General features: G+C 38.1%; 1 protein-coding gene across 4 annotated transcripts in view; it reads right to left on the bottom strand.

The window, feature by feature from the left end:
- Positions 1–19,164, bottom strand: part of CCNH (cyclin H) — a 45,464-nt gene that overhangs the window by 18,534 nt on the left and 7,766 nt on the right. For all 4 annotated transcript variants that reach the window (XR_016313062.1, XR_016313061.1, XM_089679636.1 and 1 more), the window contains exons 2-6: positions 15,177–15,299; positions 6,391–6,464; positions 4,182–4,392; positions 1,937–2,100; positions 5–75 (exon numbers count right to left, since the gene is read on the bottom strand). Coding sequence is in view for 2 of the 4 variants with exons in the window: in XM_089679636.1 (XP_089535762.1) it covers positions 5–75; positions 1,937–2,100; positions 4,182–4,392; positions 6,391–6,464; positions 15,177–15,299 (643 nt within the window). In the remaining 2 variants the exon portion in view is untranslated. The remainder of the gene's footprint in view (positions 1–4; positions 76–1,936; positions 2,101–4,181; positions 4,393–6,390; positions 6,465–15,176; positions 15,300–19,164) is intronic.

Here is a 19,164-nt window from a genome sequence, read left to right on the forward strand (position 1 = left end):
ATACGTTTCATTCCATCCAGCAGATGAGCCATGGTTTCCCGGCTGTCTTTTAGAGAAAGGCACTCCAATAAATAACTGAAATACAGAAATAGATTACTTTTTCTTAGGTTCTATTCTGAACAATAACATCTCCTAATAAGTTATTTATACATATAAAACTAGATCATTTAGTAAGAGAATTCTACCCAAGCATTCTTTGCATGTAGACTTAACCACATAACATAACTCCAACGCAATTTTAAAACAACCAAAAGATGACAAAAACCCCTCGTGGGGCATCCCTCTGCCTCCAAATACCTGTGGAAGAGTTAAAAGATAAGGAACGGTGTGTGGCAGCTACCCCTAATAATCAAATTATAGCCAAGCAGGTGGAAACCATAAAACTTCCCCAACTTTAACTCAACGAGGATATTTTTTTTTTTGTTTAGGTAAACAGAAGTAAGCAGAATGGGTGGACACAGACAATTTGTTTTTTGCAGTCCTGCCATATCAACATCTGTTTCAGAGACCTGTGATGAGAATTACATAGGCTAGCTATCAAGGTTACCCCACGACTTACATACTTTATGCAACAAGTAAGCAGATCAAGGCATTTTGGTTTATGGTGGCTCTATAATGGTTTAAGTCAGATTTAGATGAACTATAGGCAATCCCCCCCCCCCAATTTGGATTATCCCTGTCAGTTTTATCTGAGGGTTTATTTTGCCAGCTGTGCCTCATTGGGGAGATTTCCCTTCACTTCTTGTACCATAGTCAAAACAGGCAGAAATGAGAGGAAATCCCTGCAAATTAGTGAACCCCTTGTGCTTCCCTCCAGCAGGTCACTAGAACTAGTGTACACATTGGAAGATTTCCCTTCTATTACTTTTCTGGGAAAAACCCGAAATTTGGGATTATCTTTTACTTTCACGTTCAATGATGATGGCAAACTGGACAAACTGAAAGGGTGAATTTCACGAATGGGAGCACAGACAACAATATTAAAAACAAAACAAAAAACACTAAATAGGTGTTTTAACACCTTGCCTACTGGGCACTTCTACCCCCTTCCTGCCCATGCCAATTTTCAGCGCTGTCGCACTTTGAATGACAATTGCGCGGTCATGCAACATTGTACCCATATGACATTTTTATAATATTTTTCACACAAATAGAGCTTTTTGTGGTATTTACTTGCCTCTGGGTGTTATATTTTTTGCGCTACAAAAAAAAAAAAAAGTTTCTTTGTTTCTATTATAAAATTTTGCAAACAGGCAATTTTTCTCCTTCACTGATGTGCATTGCTAAGGCTGCACTGATAGGCAGCATTGATGAGCTGGCACTGATGATGCTGTACTGATAGGCAGCACTGCTGGTCACAGGTGGTTGGCACTGATGAATGCAGGTGGGCGGCACTGATCATCAGTACCGATCACTTCTCTGACAATTGCCGGTTATCGGCAGTACTTTCCTCACGTTGTGACAGCGTGAGGAAAGTGCAGCCGATAACCAGCAACTGTATTTAACTGGTGATCTGTGCCATTGGACACAGCTGATCATGTGGTAAAAGGCCGCCATGATTGGCCATTAACCGTATCACGTGATCAGTTGTGTCCATAGGACACAGCGATTATCGGCAGCGCACCACTGGGGGCGTGTTCTGGAATGACATCCATGGACATCGTCACACAACCAGACAAGCGCCCTGTAGCCGTCCTTTGGCTATAGCGCAACAGGCAACTGGTTAATCTCTCTTCACTCTGTCCAAAACTAAAAAAGTTTTGCCTTTATTTATACTTTAAAACATGTTGAAGCCTGAGGTCCAACTTGACAGCTAGCAGCTAGATTTTACAGAAACAACATGGCCAGTTTTTTTCAGCAAAGATTTCCTTTACAATACCAGGCCTTGCAGCATTTTATAAATGTCATTACATTGTCCCTATTGGTGACAACATACCTCTCAATATTAAGGCCTGCTCTCGAAGCACTAGATAAGACAGCAGTGAGAGCAATAATGGATGGTGTAAACAGCAAGCAAGCATCAGTCAGAGCAACTCGATTCAAGAAGTCATCCGCCGTTTTCCTCAACATCTCTGGATTATCTAGCAAAGGATATCGCGTCTAAAAGGAAACGTACATTCTATTTGTATTATACATTCAGCACATGTAATAACTATAATGCCTTGTTTCTTATGTATAACTTTATAGGTCATAGCTAGAACTATTTGATTTGTTGGTTGGGTGTATTTTGCTATAGATTTCACAAATCTCTCCATTAACCTCCCTGGCGGTATTCCCGAGTGTAGCTCGGGGTAAAGTTTCAGTACCACAAGCGGTAACCCCGAACTACACTCAGGCTTACTATGCGGCGCTGCTCCGCGATCCCTCACCTTGTCCTGCGCTCCCGCGATGTCCCTCCTGCAGTGTCCTCGGCAATGTAATCTGGTGCATGCCGGCATATGTCATCTGGGTTCCGTCCCCTGCAAGCGTCGGGACGTACGGGGGACGGAACAGTGGCAAATTTGAAAATGACCAAAAAAAGTGACCTTCACTAAAATCACATAGTAAAACATTACTGTATCAAACCATTTCACATACATTTTGTCCCTAGTGCTTTGTCCTGTGCCCTGCCTGCATTTTTACTGTTCTTTCTGCCTGGAAACTGAGAAACGTCCATGGCGTCCAAAAAGCGTCCCTTTAGGTCAAAAGCGGTTTTAGACCAACTAGAGAACAGCGATAGTAAATCAGAACCACTTGCAGAATTGAGTGATAATGATTCGTGGGGAAATACATCATCAGACACTGAAAACGATTTTGCGACTTTGCTCAGTGATGTCCAAACTTGGCTCTATATTTCAAATTTCAGTGTTTTTAGTTTGATTATATTATTGAATTAAATGTATTATATTCTTTTTTATGATTATTAAATTATAATTTCGGGTTTCAAGTTTTATCATACGCGGGATGTTTACTAGACTCTTGTTCGGACAGATTTCAGTGAGTTATTCCTAAAAATTTCCTACAATAAAAAAAAATACATATTTCCATGCAAAAAAATGTATTGCTTTGAGCACAGAAATATGGACATAATCAGACTGCTGGGGAGGTTAACACATTTCATACTGCAGTGTTATCAAATCCTGCTTTCAAGTAAAATTGTTTCAATAAACAGAATAACAGGACCCCTTTGAAAAACACATTCCTCAGGGCCAGTTCATATTTGTATGCGTGTAGTTAAACACATGTCTATACAACAGACACATAGTAGCATGAAAATGATACATTCTCCAATATTTCTAAAAATGCTATGGAAATTATTTTTTTTGTTTCAGGCAGAGTGGGGAAACATTTGTTAAGCAGTTTTTGCTGTCTGTGTTCTGTAGTCACCGAGATAGAATGAGGGGGACTCCAAATTTGAAGAGTGGCCACCAGGATCAAAGGTGAGGAAAAATATTCCAACAGCGGTGGTGGTGGTGGTGGGGGGGGGGGGGGGGACTTGGTTGGGTTTTAACACCTGTTCCTGTGATAGATCTCTTCCCGGGAGGCACAACTGCTCTCACAATACCGTTAAACCAATTAAAGGGGAACTAAACCCTCCTAGATTTAAAAGCCAAGAAATCTGCTGGCTTAACCTCGGTTTGATCTGCAGCTGCCCTGGTGCTGCACATGTGATCAGTTATGACACCAGCCATTTGATGGCTTCAGTTTTGTTGTGAGCACACAAATTGTGACAGTTATCATTCACAGCATGCCTTGAATGTAACTGTTTTGGGAAATAGTCAAATCAATGGCTTTAGGTACCCATCCAAAGGTCATTGAGTCAAGGTGGGCATTTAGCTCTTAGATGTTACTGATCATCAGATGCCAGCCATCAATATGCTCATGTTTTTTAGGGACAGAAGGAAAAAGGGAAAGGAAAGGAAAGGGAAAAAAGGAAAGGGAAAAAAGGAAAGGGAAAAAAGGAAAGGGAAAAAAGGAAAGGGAAAAAAGGAAAGGGAAAAAAGGAAAGGGAAAAAGGAAGGAAAAGAAAGAAAAGAAAGAAAAGAAAAAGGAAAGAAAGGAAAGAAAGGAAAGAAAGCACAGACCCGACCATAAATGTGTTTGTTTGATTTTCAATTATCTCAAGATCTATTTTCCTTCCACTCTGGTTCATGTTTCTAACTTACTACATGTCAGTTTTAGGAATTTTGCTCTCATAGTACCTTTAAATCAATTAAATATCCTTCAAAAGGTCGGTAAGGGTTATGCACTATAAGGTGGAAGTTCAACTGTTGGATGAGCAGCAGTTCATATTCCAGAATCTGTTCTAAAATCTTCTCCTGGGCTGCAGAGTTTTCTGGGAGGTTACCAACAAACTGGACGCTGGATACATTAAATTCATCTACTTTACATGCTAAGAATGCGCACGTCAACCTTAAAAAAACAAAACAAAAAAAAAAAAAAACACACATAGAAATACTAAGCATAATACCAAAATAACATGGTGAATGCATAAAAATTGCTATACTGTTGTTTGAAAAGGGAAGGCTGGAATAAGAAAGGAATGGTGGGTCATAGTGACAACAAGCATTTCCTTTCAACTTTTAATGTGCTGCATTGGTTACTGATGCCGATCACCATTAACCCAAAACAGGGTGCAATTTTGTGAAATATCCACCAATCACACCTACTGCACTCCAATCAGTGAAGCCACTAATCACAGCTGTGAACAATTAGTGAGGCAGAGGGGTGCTAAGCACCAGCTCCAGTTATATTCATTTCCAAACATGCAGAACAGAAGTTGTTCAAGTATATTACACCCTCAGTTTTTATTAAGCACTTTCAGCAGCAGCAGATCCAATCATCTACTGAGTTAGCAACTTCTTCATTGTTTATTACTTGCATATGTTCCCGTTTAAGCTGGTGCCATGACCTCTGCCCCAGTTTCCTGTTTCAGCGTGGCTCTCTTCTCTTGCAGCATCCTATGGAGCCACCTTTACATGAAGGTTCTAGAGTTGTGTCTCCCTATGCTCTGTGCATTAAAAGAAACACAGCCTTATAGCTTATTATGGTAAGGCACTCCCCTGATCCTCCCTTCTGCAAACTATTAGACTGACTTGAGACTATACTGTTCACTGTAGCTCTTTCCTTTGAAGACCAAAAGTCCAGGAAGCAGAAGCCAACAGCACTGACAGTTGTAAACCGGGAATGCTTAGGCAAGGACAAATATTTAACTGAAGAATGTTTATTTTATTAGAGTCAATGTGTTAAAATAAAAATGCTGAAGGCCTAATACTAGTTTAGCATTCACACACTTCAAGGTCTCCACACAAAAACAACTGGTTAAAAGCTATCTATTGCCAGCCTTTCAGAAATCGCTGTCCCTGGCTTTCATGGCACCAAGTCATGTGATCACATGCACAGACATTGGTCATATGATCTCAGCTCATGGGGAGCATTATTGTTCATGCACAACTGCTGACTAGCCACTACCTCTGCTTTAGCTCCAATCCCCAAAGCCCTTCCTGCTGAAATCATGGGATTAAAAAGTGTTACTAAACCCACAAACAGTAAAAGCAGTCTAAATATGCAGTAAAGCATGCACGACTCACTGTGGAACCTAAGGGGTTAATCCTCTGCATTGTGTAAAAAGGCTGTTTGATCCTGACTTCTCTGATCCTTCCCTTCTTCCAGTGTCCCCCTCATCTCCTGATAAGACATATCATGTGGAGACACTCGGCACATGCTCAGTTTGGTGTGTATTGCTAGACAGATTTTTTTTTTCTTAGGGGAGTGCATGTGACAGGGCCAATTAGCACTGTCCAGACAGAGGTCAGTCGTTCTGTATCCTCCTAGAGCAGAAAGAAAACTCCTCCTACAAGCTTTAAACCAGTGCTCAGCTAAGCACTGATAGAACTCACAACATTGCTCGAACTGCTGAGCAGAGGTATTTAACAGTTTATACTTGCATTTCCATGTTCTGTGTACTGTGGGAAACCAGATATAGTAAATGCATGGTCCTGGGTTTAGTAGCATTTTAATGCCAAAGCATTTTGTCATGGGACTGGACACCATGGAACAGTGGTTTGAGATTAGATGCCATTTAGCTTTTTTTTTTTTTTAATTTTAAGGGTGGGGGGGGGGAGATAGGATAAGAGAAGGATCAATTTAGGTGTAAATCCACTTTAAAATAATTGGACACTAATATAGTGTATGAGATGCAGGATCATCTTCAGAGGCCCCCAAAGGCTTAATTAGGCTAAACATTGGTTTTCATATGAGCCAGCTTTGATTTCAGTTGTCAGTACAGAGAAAAGTCTTACAGCTTTCACACTCTCTTAGGAAAAATGGTGCTGCTTGGGGAAACAGACATGTTACAGGTAGTAGTTACATGGATTACCTAGACCCCTGGTTTCTGTTTCAAAGGCTTACATTATTATTCGTGGATGATGTTCCATAACTGAATTATTCAGGTAAAATCGTTTGAAATACATAGCAGCTGTCCCCTGAAAGAAAATAAACAACAATAAAACAGGAAAATAAAGACAACCAAACATTTGTGCACTTAAGTAGCTATACAATTTATATCCATTTTAAATCACAAGAGGCCTTATTCATTAATCTATAAGACAAGTGTTATTGCACCTAACAATCAGTTTTTTTCAGCCATTTGTCTGTTAATTTCACCTCTCATTGGCTGTAACTGCTGCAAATAATGGAGGTCACGGTAATGCTATGGCTGAGTGAATTACACACAAAATAAAAAGTCTAAAAATTAAAGAAGAGCTACACCCTTTAGGTGATCCTAGAATATTTGGACTTTTTTTTTCCTAAAAAGTGTATGTAATCCTGAACAAACAACTTGCAAAACAAACCTATTTGCTCCCTTTTTGGTCTTTTTATTATAGCGGTTTAGACATTAATGGCTGTGTGTTGAGTTATTTTGATGGGAGAGCATCTGTTATACAAGCTGTACACTCACTACTTTACATTGTAGCAAACTGTCATTTCTTCAGTGTTGTCACATGAAAGGATATAATACAATATTTACAAAAAATGTGAGGGGTGAGGAAATTTAACTTCTGTAAAATCCATATGTTAAAAGTGCAGTACGCGACACAGGCAAGGTATTCGTGGACCCTGGGGTATAGGTTCGTACGGTCAGGTGACAGGACACTGGAAAGCTTTTGAGGACACGCCCAGTGGACAACTCCCCTATAACCCTACCGTCCGCGAGTCCCCAGTTTGTAAAAAACTATGCAAATTAACAGAAGGGTGGCTCATGTCCTCTACTGTATACAAATATGTTATTTACAGGCAAGTCATAATTCCTCTTATCTTAATTGTACAATACAGGATGCAGGCAAAATATTCATAAATCCCCAAGAAATAAATAAGAAAAGCGGGCAGCAACAAGGCAAACAGAATTGTGCCAACAGCCTCAACAACAACATGGGTCAACAGACACAGCTTCAGAGAGTTGCTGCAAGAACCTCACAGTCGAAAGCTGCATCTACAGAAAACTGGATATCCACCTGGTAGAACTTTTAAAAAAGTAAGAACAGAGGACCAGGTGGCAGCCTTACACAGCTGGGTTACAGAAGCCTGGTGCCAAAATGCCCAAAAAACTCCCGCTGATTGGGTGCAATAGGCTTGAAAAAGCGCAGGACATTTGAGTGAGTAAGTTCTAGCAGTCAGATTTCTTATCTATCATATGATGGTGGACTGGAAAGCAGAGTGTCCCTTTGGAGGTCCTGACAGGGAAAATAGGGAAATTATCAAATCTAATAGAAGTTGTACCTTTAAAAAGTAGACTCTAATGGCTCTAGCTACATCCAGGCAAGAGAGACTTTCTTTATATGCTTTGGTGTACGGCATAAGGATGGTCTAACTATGTCTTCATTGGAGGTGGAAGACGGATACCAGGAAAGGATGGTCTTGGCAGTACGAGAACCTTGTGTTTGCAAAGTATGACGAACTGCTCCTTACTGGAGAGAGCCGCCAACTCAATTGTTAGACATGTCTGACAAACGTGATAGCAACCAAAAATCTGTGGTTATTACTTTCCAGTGATAGGGAAGGATGGGTTCAAGGGGTGGTTGCTGTAGGGCAGAAAGAACCAAACTAAGATCCCAAGAAAGCCAGGGTGTTGCAATGGATCATATATTATAACCTTTTTGTGATACAATAATAATCTAATTAAACCTTAAAGTGTCATATATAAATCACCAAAAACCCCCATAAATTGTCCAAAAAGAAAGAAAAAAAAATCCAACGAAAAAATCCCGTGTCCAAAAAAAGTCCCAGATTTCCAAACTTTATCATCCAATAGGAAGGATTGAATCCTATTCCATCCCGTGATAACCTCAAAGAAAAAAATATAGATACTCTAGTGCATTACCTTTATATAAAAGAATATTCACTCCGTGCAAAAACACAACCTATAAAAATGTGCAAAAACTTTTTTGTTGAATTAATTAATAATTATATATAGTGCACATATAAACTACAAATTAAACTGTGAACACTCCGTGAACACTGCAACACTGTGCAACCACCAACACCGATAGTATTACATACTATTACCCTCTGTATATATATAATCAGCTCATCAGCATTAAATCAGAGATCTTCTATTTCCTCTTCAAAGATATTTTCCAAGGTCCTCAAAAGACAAGAAGGGTCTCAAGACTCATATTCAAAGTATAGGGAAAATTTTAATAGCCACTTACATTTAAAATTCCAAATTTCCAGCTCCAAACATGGCTCCTATGCAAGTTCTAACAAACAAATGCAGTAAGCCATGTGTGAACAACCAACAAAATGGCCGCGGCGACACTTCCGGTCTGCGTACGTGCGTCTTGACGTCACACCCCTAACGCGTTTCGTCACTTCCGGACTTCGTCTGAAGGGATACAGACGTCCCACATCTCACTCCTTTTAAATCAATGCCTCTCAATAGTGTGAGGCTACCGCCGCCATTTTAGAAGAGGGAAAAACAGGCAATACCAATTCCTCTGTCATTCTTATAGGTACACAAGACCTAACGTATATCGGTCTTATCAAAATACCATACCCAAAGTATAACAGGGGACTGCAAGTTACTTATACATATAACAAATCACAATTACAATATACAAATATTACTCCACTAATTCTTGCCTCAATATTAACAAAGATAATTTGATAAAATATTACACCACATACCAAGACTATCTTACATATAATCATCACCATATTTCTAAAACCTTTTTAATAAATACAGATAAAATAATGATAATTATATTAATATTAATAATAGCCCCTCAAAATTTCATTTCTATCTTTATATCTTGGACTCTCATTAAAATCTTAATACTCTACTCCCTCTAGTGGTCACTCTCATGAACTATCCGACCTTACAAATAAAACATATTTTATTATTATTTAATAGCTCATACCATTTAAAATATCGAGGTCAAAAATCTTTTTCACCTCAAATCATATATTCAATTCCCTTTACTACAACTACAATAGGACTGCAAATAAATGCAACTATAAAATTAAATAATTATATTAATTATAAATTATATATATATTTTATATATCCTATTATATTATTTTCTATTGCTCTCCTTAACTACCATGATCAACCATAAAATCCTAAAAGAATCCTAGTTAACAGCTCCTAACTAATATACTTAAATTTTCACTATTAAAAATCTGAAATAAAACAATTTAAGTCAAGTTCTATATTTAGACCCCTTGGTTTTAGTGTATTCATCCTAAATATCCAAAAAGTTTCATTTTGAGACAATTTTTGGATTTTATTCCCACCCCTCCAATGTCCTTTTACAGTATCAATCCCACAAAATTTTAAAACACTTGGATCTGAGTTATGAAATTCTTTAAAATGTCTCGAGACACTATGGTCTTTTTTGCCCTTAATAATATTCCTCACATGTTCTTCCAATCTAACAGATAAATTTATTTTCGTTCTACCTATATATTGGAAGCGGCATGGACATTCCAACATATACGTTACATAACGTGTGTTACATGTAATAAACCGCTTAATGGAAAATTCTTCTCCGGTTGAATGGGATCTAAAGGATGAAATCACCCTATCTTTTATCCCAGTAGCTCTACACATTCTACACTTTTTGCATGGATAAAAACCTTTAAAATTGAACATCTCAAAAACTTTATCTCTTGGTGGAAAAATCACGCCTTTCACTAATGTACTCCTTAAATTATTCGCCTTTCTATAAATAAAGGACGGTTTATCTGGTAGCACCGAACTTAAAATATTATCTTTTTTTAAAATTGGCCAATGTCTCATAAATATATTTTCAATTTCTTTATATTGACAATTAAAACCTGAAATAAATGCGTACTCAATTCCATTCTTCTTTTCTTTAATTTTTAATTTATTCTTAATTTTCCCATCCCCTAAATAATTCTGACTTATTTTAAATCTAATTTTTTCCAATTTAATTGGATCATATCCCTTAGCAATAAACCTATTCAAAATAACTTCTGATTGCAAAATATAGTCCTCCAATCTGGAACAGTTCCTAAAAATTCTAGTAAATTGTCCCTTTGGTATGCCCTGTATCCACCGGGGATGGTGACAACTACTTGTAGGAATGTACCCGTTTCTGTCTGTATCCTTAAAAAAAGTTTTAAAATATAATTTATTATTCAACTTAAAAATAGTTAAAATCTAAAAAATTGACCAATTCCTTACTGACATTATGGGTAAAAGTTAATTCATAACTATTTTTCCCAATATAGTCTAAAAATTGCTGCAGACTCTCCTCCGTACCCTCCCAAACTACCAGAATATCATCAATGTATCTTTTCCATGTTTTTAACCCTTTCCAATTTTTACCAAAGATTTCCTTATCCTCCCATTTTGCTAAAAAAATGTTGGCCAAACTGGGAGCAAATTTCGCGCCCATCGCGACACCTTTCCTTTGCTCATAATATCCACCATCATACCAAAAATAATTCTTCCCCATGGAAAATTCCAATAGTTGTATGATAAACTTTCTTTGTTTAATATGTAAATCCGTATGGTGTTTCAAGGCCCACTTTATTGCATCTATTCCATCTTTGTGTTTTATACTTGTGTATAAGGAATTAACATCTATGGTGATTAGATACATCTCTTGCGTAGTCTCCATACCCTCCAATAAATTAATAACATCTTGACCGTCCTTTAAATACGAAGGCATTTTTTTAACCACCGGCTGTAAATAAAAATCTATATATTGACCCACCCTTGAATGTATTGACCCTATTCCATTAATAATAGGCCTACCTGGAGGATTAATCAAACTCTTATGGATTTTAGGTAGGATATATATATATGGAACCTTACAATGCAATGGAACAAGATATAACGCTTCTTTTTCATAAATAATTTTATCTTCTTCTGCTTTTTTTACCAATTTCAGGAGCTGTTTTCTATACAAGGCTGTAGGATTTTTTGGAATTTTTCCATACGTACTCCTATCTCCTAAGATTAGATTCATTTCCTCTTCATATTTCAGTCTATCCATTATAACCACCCCTCCCCCCTTATCTGCTGGTCGAATCACGACATAATTTTTTTCTTTTAGTGTAAGCAGACCCTTATATATGGATTCTTCTTCTTTGAATTTCCGTGCATTTAATTCATATAAATCATCGATTGTCATCTGTTTAAACACCTCCACATTCATATTTCTAGAATTCGAAGGGTTAAACGTAGATTTATTCTTTAAATCACTATGGGCATATCTAGACCTAGACTGCAAATTTGCAGTAGATGTCGGCCCTGGTAGAGAGGCAAAGTATTTCTTAATATTAATTTTCCTAATGTATTTATTAATATCAATATATGTGTCGAATTTATTTAAATTCGATTTGGGAGCAAACTTAAGACCTTTATCTAATACTAAAATTTCCTCATCTGTTAACGGAACTGAACTAAGATTATAAATACCTTCCCCTATACTTCTTTTCTCTTCCTTTTGTTTTCGTTTCCTCCTTCTGATGTTCGCTTAATTATTAATTAATTCAACAAAAAAGTTTTTGCACATTTTTATAGGTTGTGTTTTTGCACGGAGTGAATATTCTTTTATATAAAAGGTAATGCACTAGAGTATCTATATTTTTTTCTTTGAGGTTATCACGGGATGGAATAGGATTCAATCCTTCCTATTGGATGATAAAGTTTGGAAATCTGGGACTTTTTTTGGACACGGGATTTTTCGTTGGATTTTTTTTTTCTTTCTTTTTGGACAATTTATGGGGGTTTTTGGTGATTATATATGACACTTTAAGGTTTAATTAGATTATTATTGTATCACAAAAAGGTTATAATATATGATTATTGCACTTTCTAGGGAGAAAGTATGACTTTTTGAGGGGTTTGAAGTGGAGGAGGTTATATATTTATTTGTTGCAATGGATGCTTAATGCGAGATACACCTTGAAGAAACGTTTTTATAAAGCCAAAGGGAAGCCAGAGATCTTTGAAAGAGATTGGACATGGCTGAGACCTGTCCTTTCAAAGTGCTCAAGGTCAAGTTCTGCTCAAGACTTGATTGTAGGAGGGCCAGAATGCACAGCACAGAGTAATATCTGGGACGGAAGTGCCTGTGTTCACATCAGGCAAAAAGGATTTTCAGGCACAACAGTCAATCTGTTAGCGGCTTTTCTTGCTTTAGGAAAGATAAGAATAACAGACTCAGAGACCCCTCTATGTTTTAAGACATGGGCTTCAACAGCCATGTCGCTAAAGCTAGAGACTGAGAAATAGGATGGAATAGAAGGCCATGAGATAGCACATCTGGCCTTTTGGGAAAAGACAAGGGGTCACCTGCTAGAGGTCTATCTCTGTGTACCAGGTTCTTCTGGGCCAATTTGGTACAATGAGAATCAGTTCTCTTTTCTTGATCTATCTTTTTTAAGCAGACAAGGCAGAATTCTCACTGAAGGAAAGGCAAGGGAAAATTAGCCTGAACTTAGACCAGGGAATTATCAAGGCATCCAAGGCCAGCACTAGAGGATCCTTGGTCTTGGCTACAAACAAAGGTAGTTTGTGGTTGAACCAAAAGGCTAGGATGTCTACATCTGGAATACCTCATTTCTGACATATTGGATTTAAGATGTCTGAAGGACCCATTCCCCTTGATCTAGGCAGTGGCGGGTGAGGTAGTCCACTTTCCAGTTGTCTACTCCTGGGATGTGGAATGCAGAGATTACTGGAAAGCGAGTTTCTGTCCATGAGATTATCTGGTTTACTTCTTTCAAGGCTGCAAGTCTCCTGGTGTCCACTGTTTGGGGAATGTAAGCCACCACTGTGGCATGGTCTGACTGCACCCCGACTAGGTTGTCCACAAAGAATGGGGGTCCAGTGTTGCAGAGCCATCTTAACTGCTCCGACGTCCAGGATGTTCCCTGGAACAATTCTCCCAGCCTGAAATGCCTAAAACGCATGCAAAATCCCATTGTGGGATGTCTCTCTGACCTTAATTCTCAAGTATGGTCTCTGGGAGAAAGACTTTTTTGTAAGGAAAAACCTTTGTTTGATGTGTTCAGGACCAGAGAAGGCTAGACAGCATATTTTTGGAAACTGATAACCCAACTGAAGGTTTGGAGCATCTAAATTGTTGTGTGGACAGATGCCGACAGCTGGAAAGGAGAGGAGTCCTTCAGGAGAAGTTAGTCTAGAGAACCTCTAACCTGGATGCCCCAAGTTCTCAGGAGGATAAGAAGAGGAGTTAGGACCTTTGTGAATACTCTGGGAGCAGAAGATAGAGTCAAAGGGCAGGGCAACAAACTGAAAGTGATGGGTTGCCACTGCAAAGCACAAGAACTGATGACAAGTTGGATAAATGGGAACATGCAGATGAGCATACTGGGTGTCTATGGATGCCATGTATTCTCCTTGTCTCAGACAGGAATTACTGACCTTGTGGATTCCAAGCAAAATTTTGCAATATGAAGGAATTTTAGGTCCAGAATAGGAATAACCCCCCACTGAGTTTTAGTACTGTGAACAAGTTTGAAATTTTTTTTTTTTTTTAAAAAGTCTTGTGGACTACTCTCCAGGACATGAGGGCAAGGGCATTTTGCAAATCTGACTGTTCCTGAACAATCTTTAGTTGATTTTAAATAAGAAAGCATTGATTAAACTCACAGGTCAGGAACCCTAAGAGGGTGCCCCTTCATTGGAAGTGGTCTTTGTGGATAAAGTCTTGAACCAAAAAGAAGGGCAGAATTTTGGTTTGGAAGTTGATGTCTGGGTGGATCGATTAGGTAGAGGGTCCTGAGGAGGGGGGTTTGAGAAGTAAAACCTTACCTCCTGTGAATGTCAACTCTCTCCCTAAACAGATGTCTTTCTTAAAAAGGCATACATGTGAGGTGCTTTTTACAGGCAGTTTCAGCTTCCCAGGTTTTAAGCCACAAGATTTTGTGCATGTTAATGGAGATTAGGGCTATTATAAAAATGTGACTCATGGCAGAAATTGCTACAATTGCTCTGTTAAATCTCAATCATGGAAAACAGGGTCATGCCGAAATTGCAGTGAGAGCTGGTTGCAGGGCTGAGCCTGCCAAATTAAAGATAGTCTTTAAAAGCACCTAAAACTTTCTACCTGTGTAATCTTCAAAAGAAGGGACATATGCAATACACAGTACAATGAGATGCTTGCTTAAGACTGACACAGCAGGACCAACCTTTAACATGTGGTTAACAAACCCCATGTGATAACATTGAGCAGGTGACAGGTACTCTTTATGGTGACACTGGGGGTCTAATAGACCCCAATGTTTTCTCCAAAAAGCAACTAACCAAAGCCAGATCTGCTTGGTTAACTGCCTCACAGTTCTAAAACTGGAAGTGACAAAATCATCAACACTTTTGGTTTCATTCCGTGCAGAGGAGGTAGAGAAATGGAGGTTCCCCAATTTCCTCCCACGTGCCATCCTGAAGCGGTTTGATGTGGCCCCAGGCTCCCAGTAAGAGAATAAGAGCAGGAGAGCTATTGCAGCCACAAGCTTGTGCTTAACTGTTCAGTCTCTGGATGTACATACTACATCCAAAGAGCTGAAGTGGTTAAATAAAATTGATAACATAAGGCGGAATAATAAAGTTTGCCTGTGTCTAGTGCTATAAACATAAGCATTTCTATATGAAAAAAAAAAAAAAAAAAAACGTACCTAAAAAAGTTACTATTACTTACCAAGACAGATTTAGGCATTGCGGGTTTGAAAGCATTGCAGAAATCCACCAACTTCTTCTCATAGTATTTGCAGATAACCACCTCTTCATGAGGCTCCATATTAAATATTTCACCCAAGTGTGCCTGTGAGAGACATTTTACATCTACATGTGGTTTATGTATACAGTACACTTTTGCAAAACATCACATTTATGTCACAATACACAAAGGATTAAATAAACCATAAGGTGGGCAATAATGCCAACTGACATTTCTTTAAAGTTTTTCTTCACTCATGCCCCACATAGATAAGCATTTGGACAATTCATATATAGTGCCCTTAGTCAACAAACAATGCAATAGAACAAAATCCTAAGTGCAAAGTCAGTGACCTACTGTAACCAATCAGTCTTGGAACTGGATTCCAAATGGTTGCTATAGGTTCTGCACTTTACTTCTATGCACACTGGGCTAAAAAACAAACAAAAAAAACACCAGTTCTTTTTGCAGGAAAAACAAAAACGCTCATATAGTGTTTTTGTACAGGAGTTTAGAATTTTTTTCTGCCAGAAAACTCCTCTCAAAAATGCAAACCAGAAGGGTTTTTTTCTGCCTCCAAATGCTGAGCTGCTTCGACAAGCAAAAACTCCTATAGAAACAATTTTTTAAACCAGTGTGCATGGACTCTATAGAAGACCAAAACCTAATCATTAAAATCTTATCTACGCTTTTGAAGTTAACCTTTACAGTAGAACTAAATATATAACATTTTTGATTTTGGATGGAGTAATAAAGGGTTATAATCCCTGTCAGATATTTTTTATGCCATCTGTGTCCCATTGGGGGATTTCCTTCCACTTCTTGTCCAGTAACATACACAGGAAGTCAGAGAAAATCCAAGTGAGAGAATCCCTAGCTGTCACCAGATCTAGGGTCTCCATTGGAAGCTTTTCCTCTATTCTTGGTGACAACCCAAAATTTGTAACTTTCTTTCACTCTCTGTGATAACAGGAAGATTCACCCTCTATCTGTCTTGGTTTCTAACACAGACAGCAATCAACACCAGACAGCAGTTCTAATCCCTATCCCCTCTATCCAAGACTTTAGAAATACTTCAGGAACAAAAAAAAAAAAAAAGTACACATTTTTGCAGGACAAATGTGCATTATTTGTTTTCACAGGAAGCTGCAGAGCATTGCACCAATAATAATATCAATTTCTGTAATCTTTCTAATTTGATGTACCACTTTTCTCCAGAATACTTTTATCTTTGGACATTCCCACCATATGTGGTAAAACGTGCCTATCTCTCCACATCCTCGCCAACACAAAGGTGATTTCTCCCCTCTCATCCTATACTCTATAATCGGTGTAATATATCCTCTTGCAAACATTTATAATTCATTTCCACTTCCTGTGTACTTATATTCTCGTGAACCAATCTAAATATTTTTTTCTGTTTAACCTCATCTATCTCCACCCCCAAATCTCTTTCCCATTTTTCTATATACATTAACTTTTTTTCACCTATATCTAACTTCTTGAGAATTTTATATATTTTTGCCGTACCATGTTTCCCATCACCTCGTGATCCCAACAACCTCTCAAACAAGTTCCAATCTATACTAGCTCTCGAAGGCTTAGGTAATTTCCCCACAAAGCATTTTAATTGATTATAGCTACAACTATCTATCTCAGTGAAAATCTTTCCTCTTCCTTTTCCAAGTCCGTAAGTGTTCTCAATTCTACACCTTTCATTATATCTCTCAACTGGGCTCCCTCATTCCTGATCCATTTTCCTGAGACTTCCTCCCTACCTGGTGGGAAGAACCCTGAGTTTCTCAATGGCATCAAGAATGAGTTATACTCCCACTTTAACTGTTTGTGCATTTTATCCCACACTCTTAAAACATTTAATGTATACACACTCATGCTCTCTTTTAATCCTCTATACTCTGTAGGCACCCATATACTCCTACTTAAATTATTACCACTAAGTGAATTTCTATTGTGACCCAACTTTTCCCTTTTAAATTATATGTCCAGTCAAATATTCTAGCCAAAATAACTGCTTTATAATATCTCTTAAAATCTGGCACTCCCAATCCGCCTCTTTATTTCTAGTTATCACTTCATAAGATACTCTAGGTTTTTTTATTTCTCCAAATGAATCTTATCTTTTTCATTATCTTAAAACATACCTCTGGAAGCTTAATATGGACCATTTGGAATTTATATAGGATTTTGGGAACTACTTCCATTTTTATCAAATTTATACGTCCAGGACCGATTTCCTCCCCCTAGTCTCTTTAATTCCTCTCTAATTTCATTTAACATTAATATATAATTTGATTTATACAAGTTTTTATATGCCGAAGTGAGTTTTACCCCCAAATATTTTAGTTCTCTCTCTTTCCATACAAAGGGAAATTCCCCCTTGTATCCCCCTTTTTTCCTTATTTGTAAGGTTTATATTTAAGATCTCTGTTTTAGATGGGTTAATTTTTAAGTTTGAAATCTCTCCATATTCCTTCAGTGTCCTCATTAAGTTAGGGAGCATTATCCTAGGATTTCCTACATAAAACAATAAATCATCCGCAAAAGCGGCAACCTTATCCTCTATATTTCCTATCCATATTCCTTTTATGTCTGAGTTTTTCCTTATTGCTGCCAACAGTGATTCCAAGGACAAAACATACAACAATGGGGACAGCGGGCAGCCCTGTCTTGTTCCATTTGTCATCCCAAATGACTCCGACATCTCCCCATTTACCATAACCACTGTAGAGGGGCTCCTATACAACTTTCCTATCCAAGTTCTCATTCTAGCACCCACTCCCAGGATCTCCAATGTATCCATCATATATCCCCAATTAACTCTATCAAATGCCTTCTCTGCATCCACTGAAAGAACCACCACTGGAGTCTTCCCCTTTCTACTTTTCTGAATAAGCAACAGTGATCTCAACCCATTATCTCTACCCTCTCTCCCTTGAACAAAACCCACCTGATCTTCATGTATCCATTCAGGCATTAAATCTCTCAGTCTATTTGCTAAGATCTTTGCATAAATCTTCGTATCTATAGTTAATAATGATATTGGTCTATAACTTGAACATTGGGTGGGATCTTTTCCTTTCTTGTAAATGAGGACCGTCTGAGCCTGCAGTGAGTCTCGTCTCATATCCATCTCCTCCCCCAAGGCGTTGAAATAGGACTTCAATTTAGGTATTAACAATTCACTATATTTTTTATAATATCTAACAGTATACCCATCTGGCCCTGGGCTTTTGCCTGTCATGGAATTTTTTAATGCTATCTTTATTTCTTCATAGGGAATTTCAGATTCTAGCGAATTCAAAAGATCATTTAATTTCGGGAGACCTGCATTTTTTAAATAAATTCTTTTTTCTACATTTGTTATTCCGTCCTTACCTGTTAAATCTTGGGGGGCAATGTTATAAAGTTTGCTCTAATAATCCCTGAACACGTTCACAATATCTCTAGTTGAGTAAACCAGTTCTCCCTTAGGGTTCTTTATTTTCTCTATATAATTCCTATTTTTCTTTTTCCTCAAAGCTCTCATTAAAAACTTTCCTGTTCTATCCCCCCATCTATATCTATCACATAACACTTTGTTAAAGACTCTCTTCTTCTCCCATCATAATCTCTAGTTCTCTCTTTTCCTTTACTTTCTGCATTATCTCTTTCGTTATATTCTTTTTATGCATTTGTTCACACTCCGCTAATTCCTTTAGGAGCCTACTGATCTCTCTTCTCTCTCTTGCCCCAATTGCGATGACGACTCCCCTTATATATACACCTTATGGGCCTCCCACACTGTAGCCTCCGACATCTCCCGTTTCATTTTCCTCAAAATCTCTCCTAATTTCCTCTCCAATCTTTCGCTCGATCCATTAGGAGATTAGGAGATCCTCATTCAACCGCCAAACCGACCCACCTGGAGGCCTTCTTCCCCATCCTACTTTCATTACAACCGGGGCATGGT

This window comes from Staurois parvus, unplaced genomic scaffold (assembly GCF_062004578.1).
Source record: "Staurois parvus isolate SC_StPar_1 unplaced genomic scaffold, SC_StPar_1.0 ptg000229l, whole genome shotgun sequence".
Classification (NCBI taxonomy): Eukaryota; Metazoa; Chordata; class Amphibia; order Anura; family Ranidae; genus Staurois; species Staurois parvus.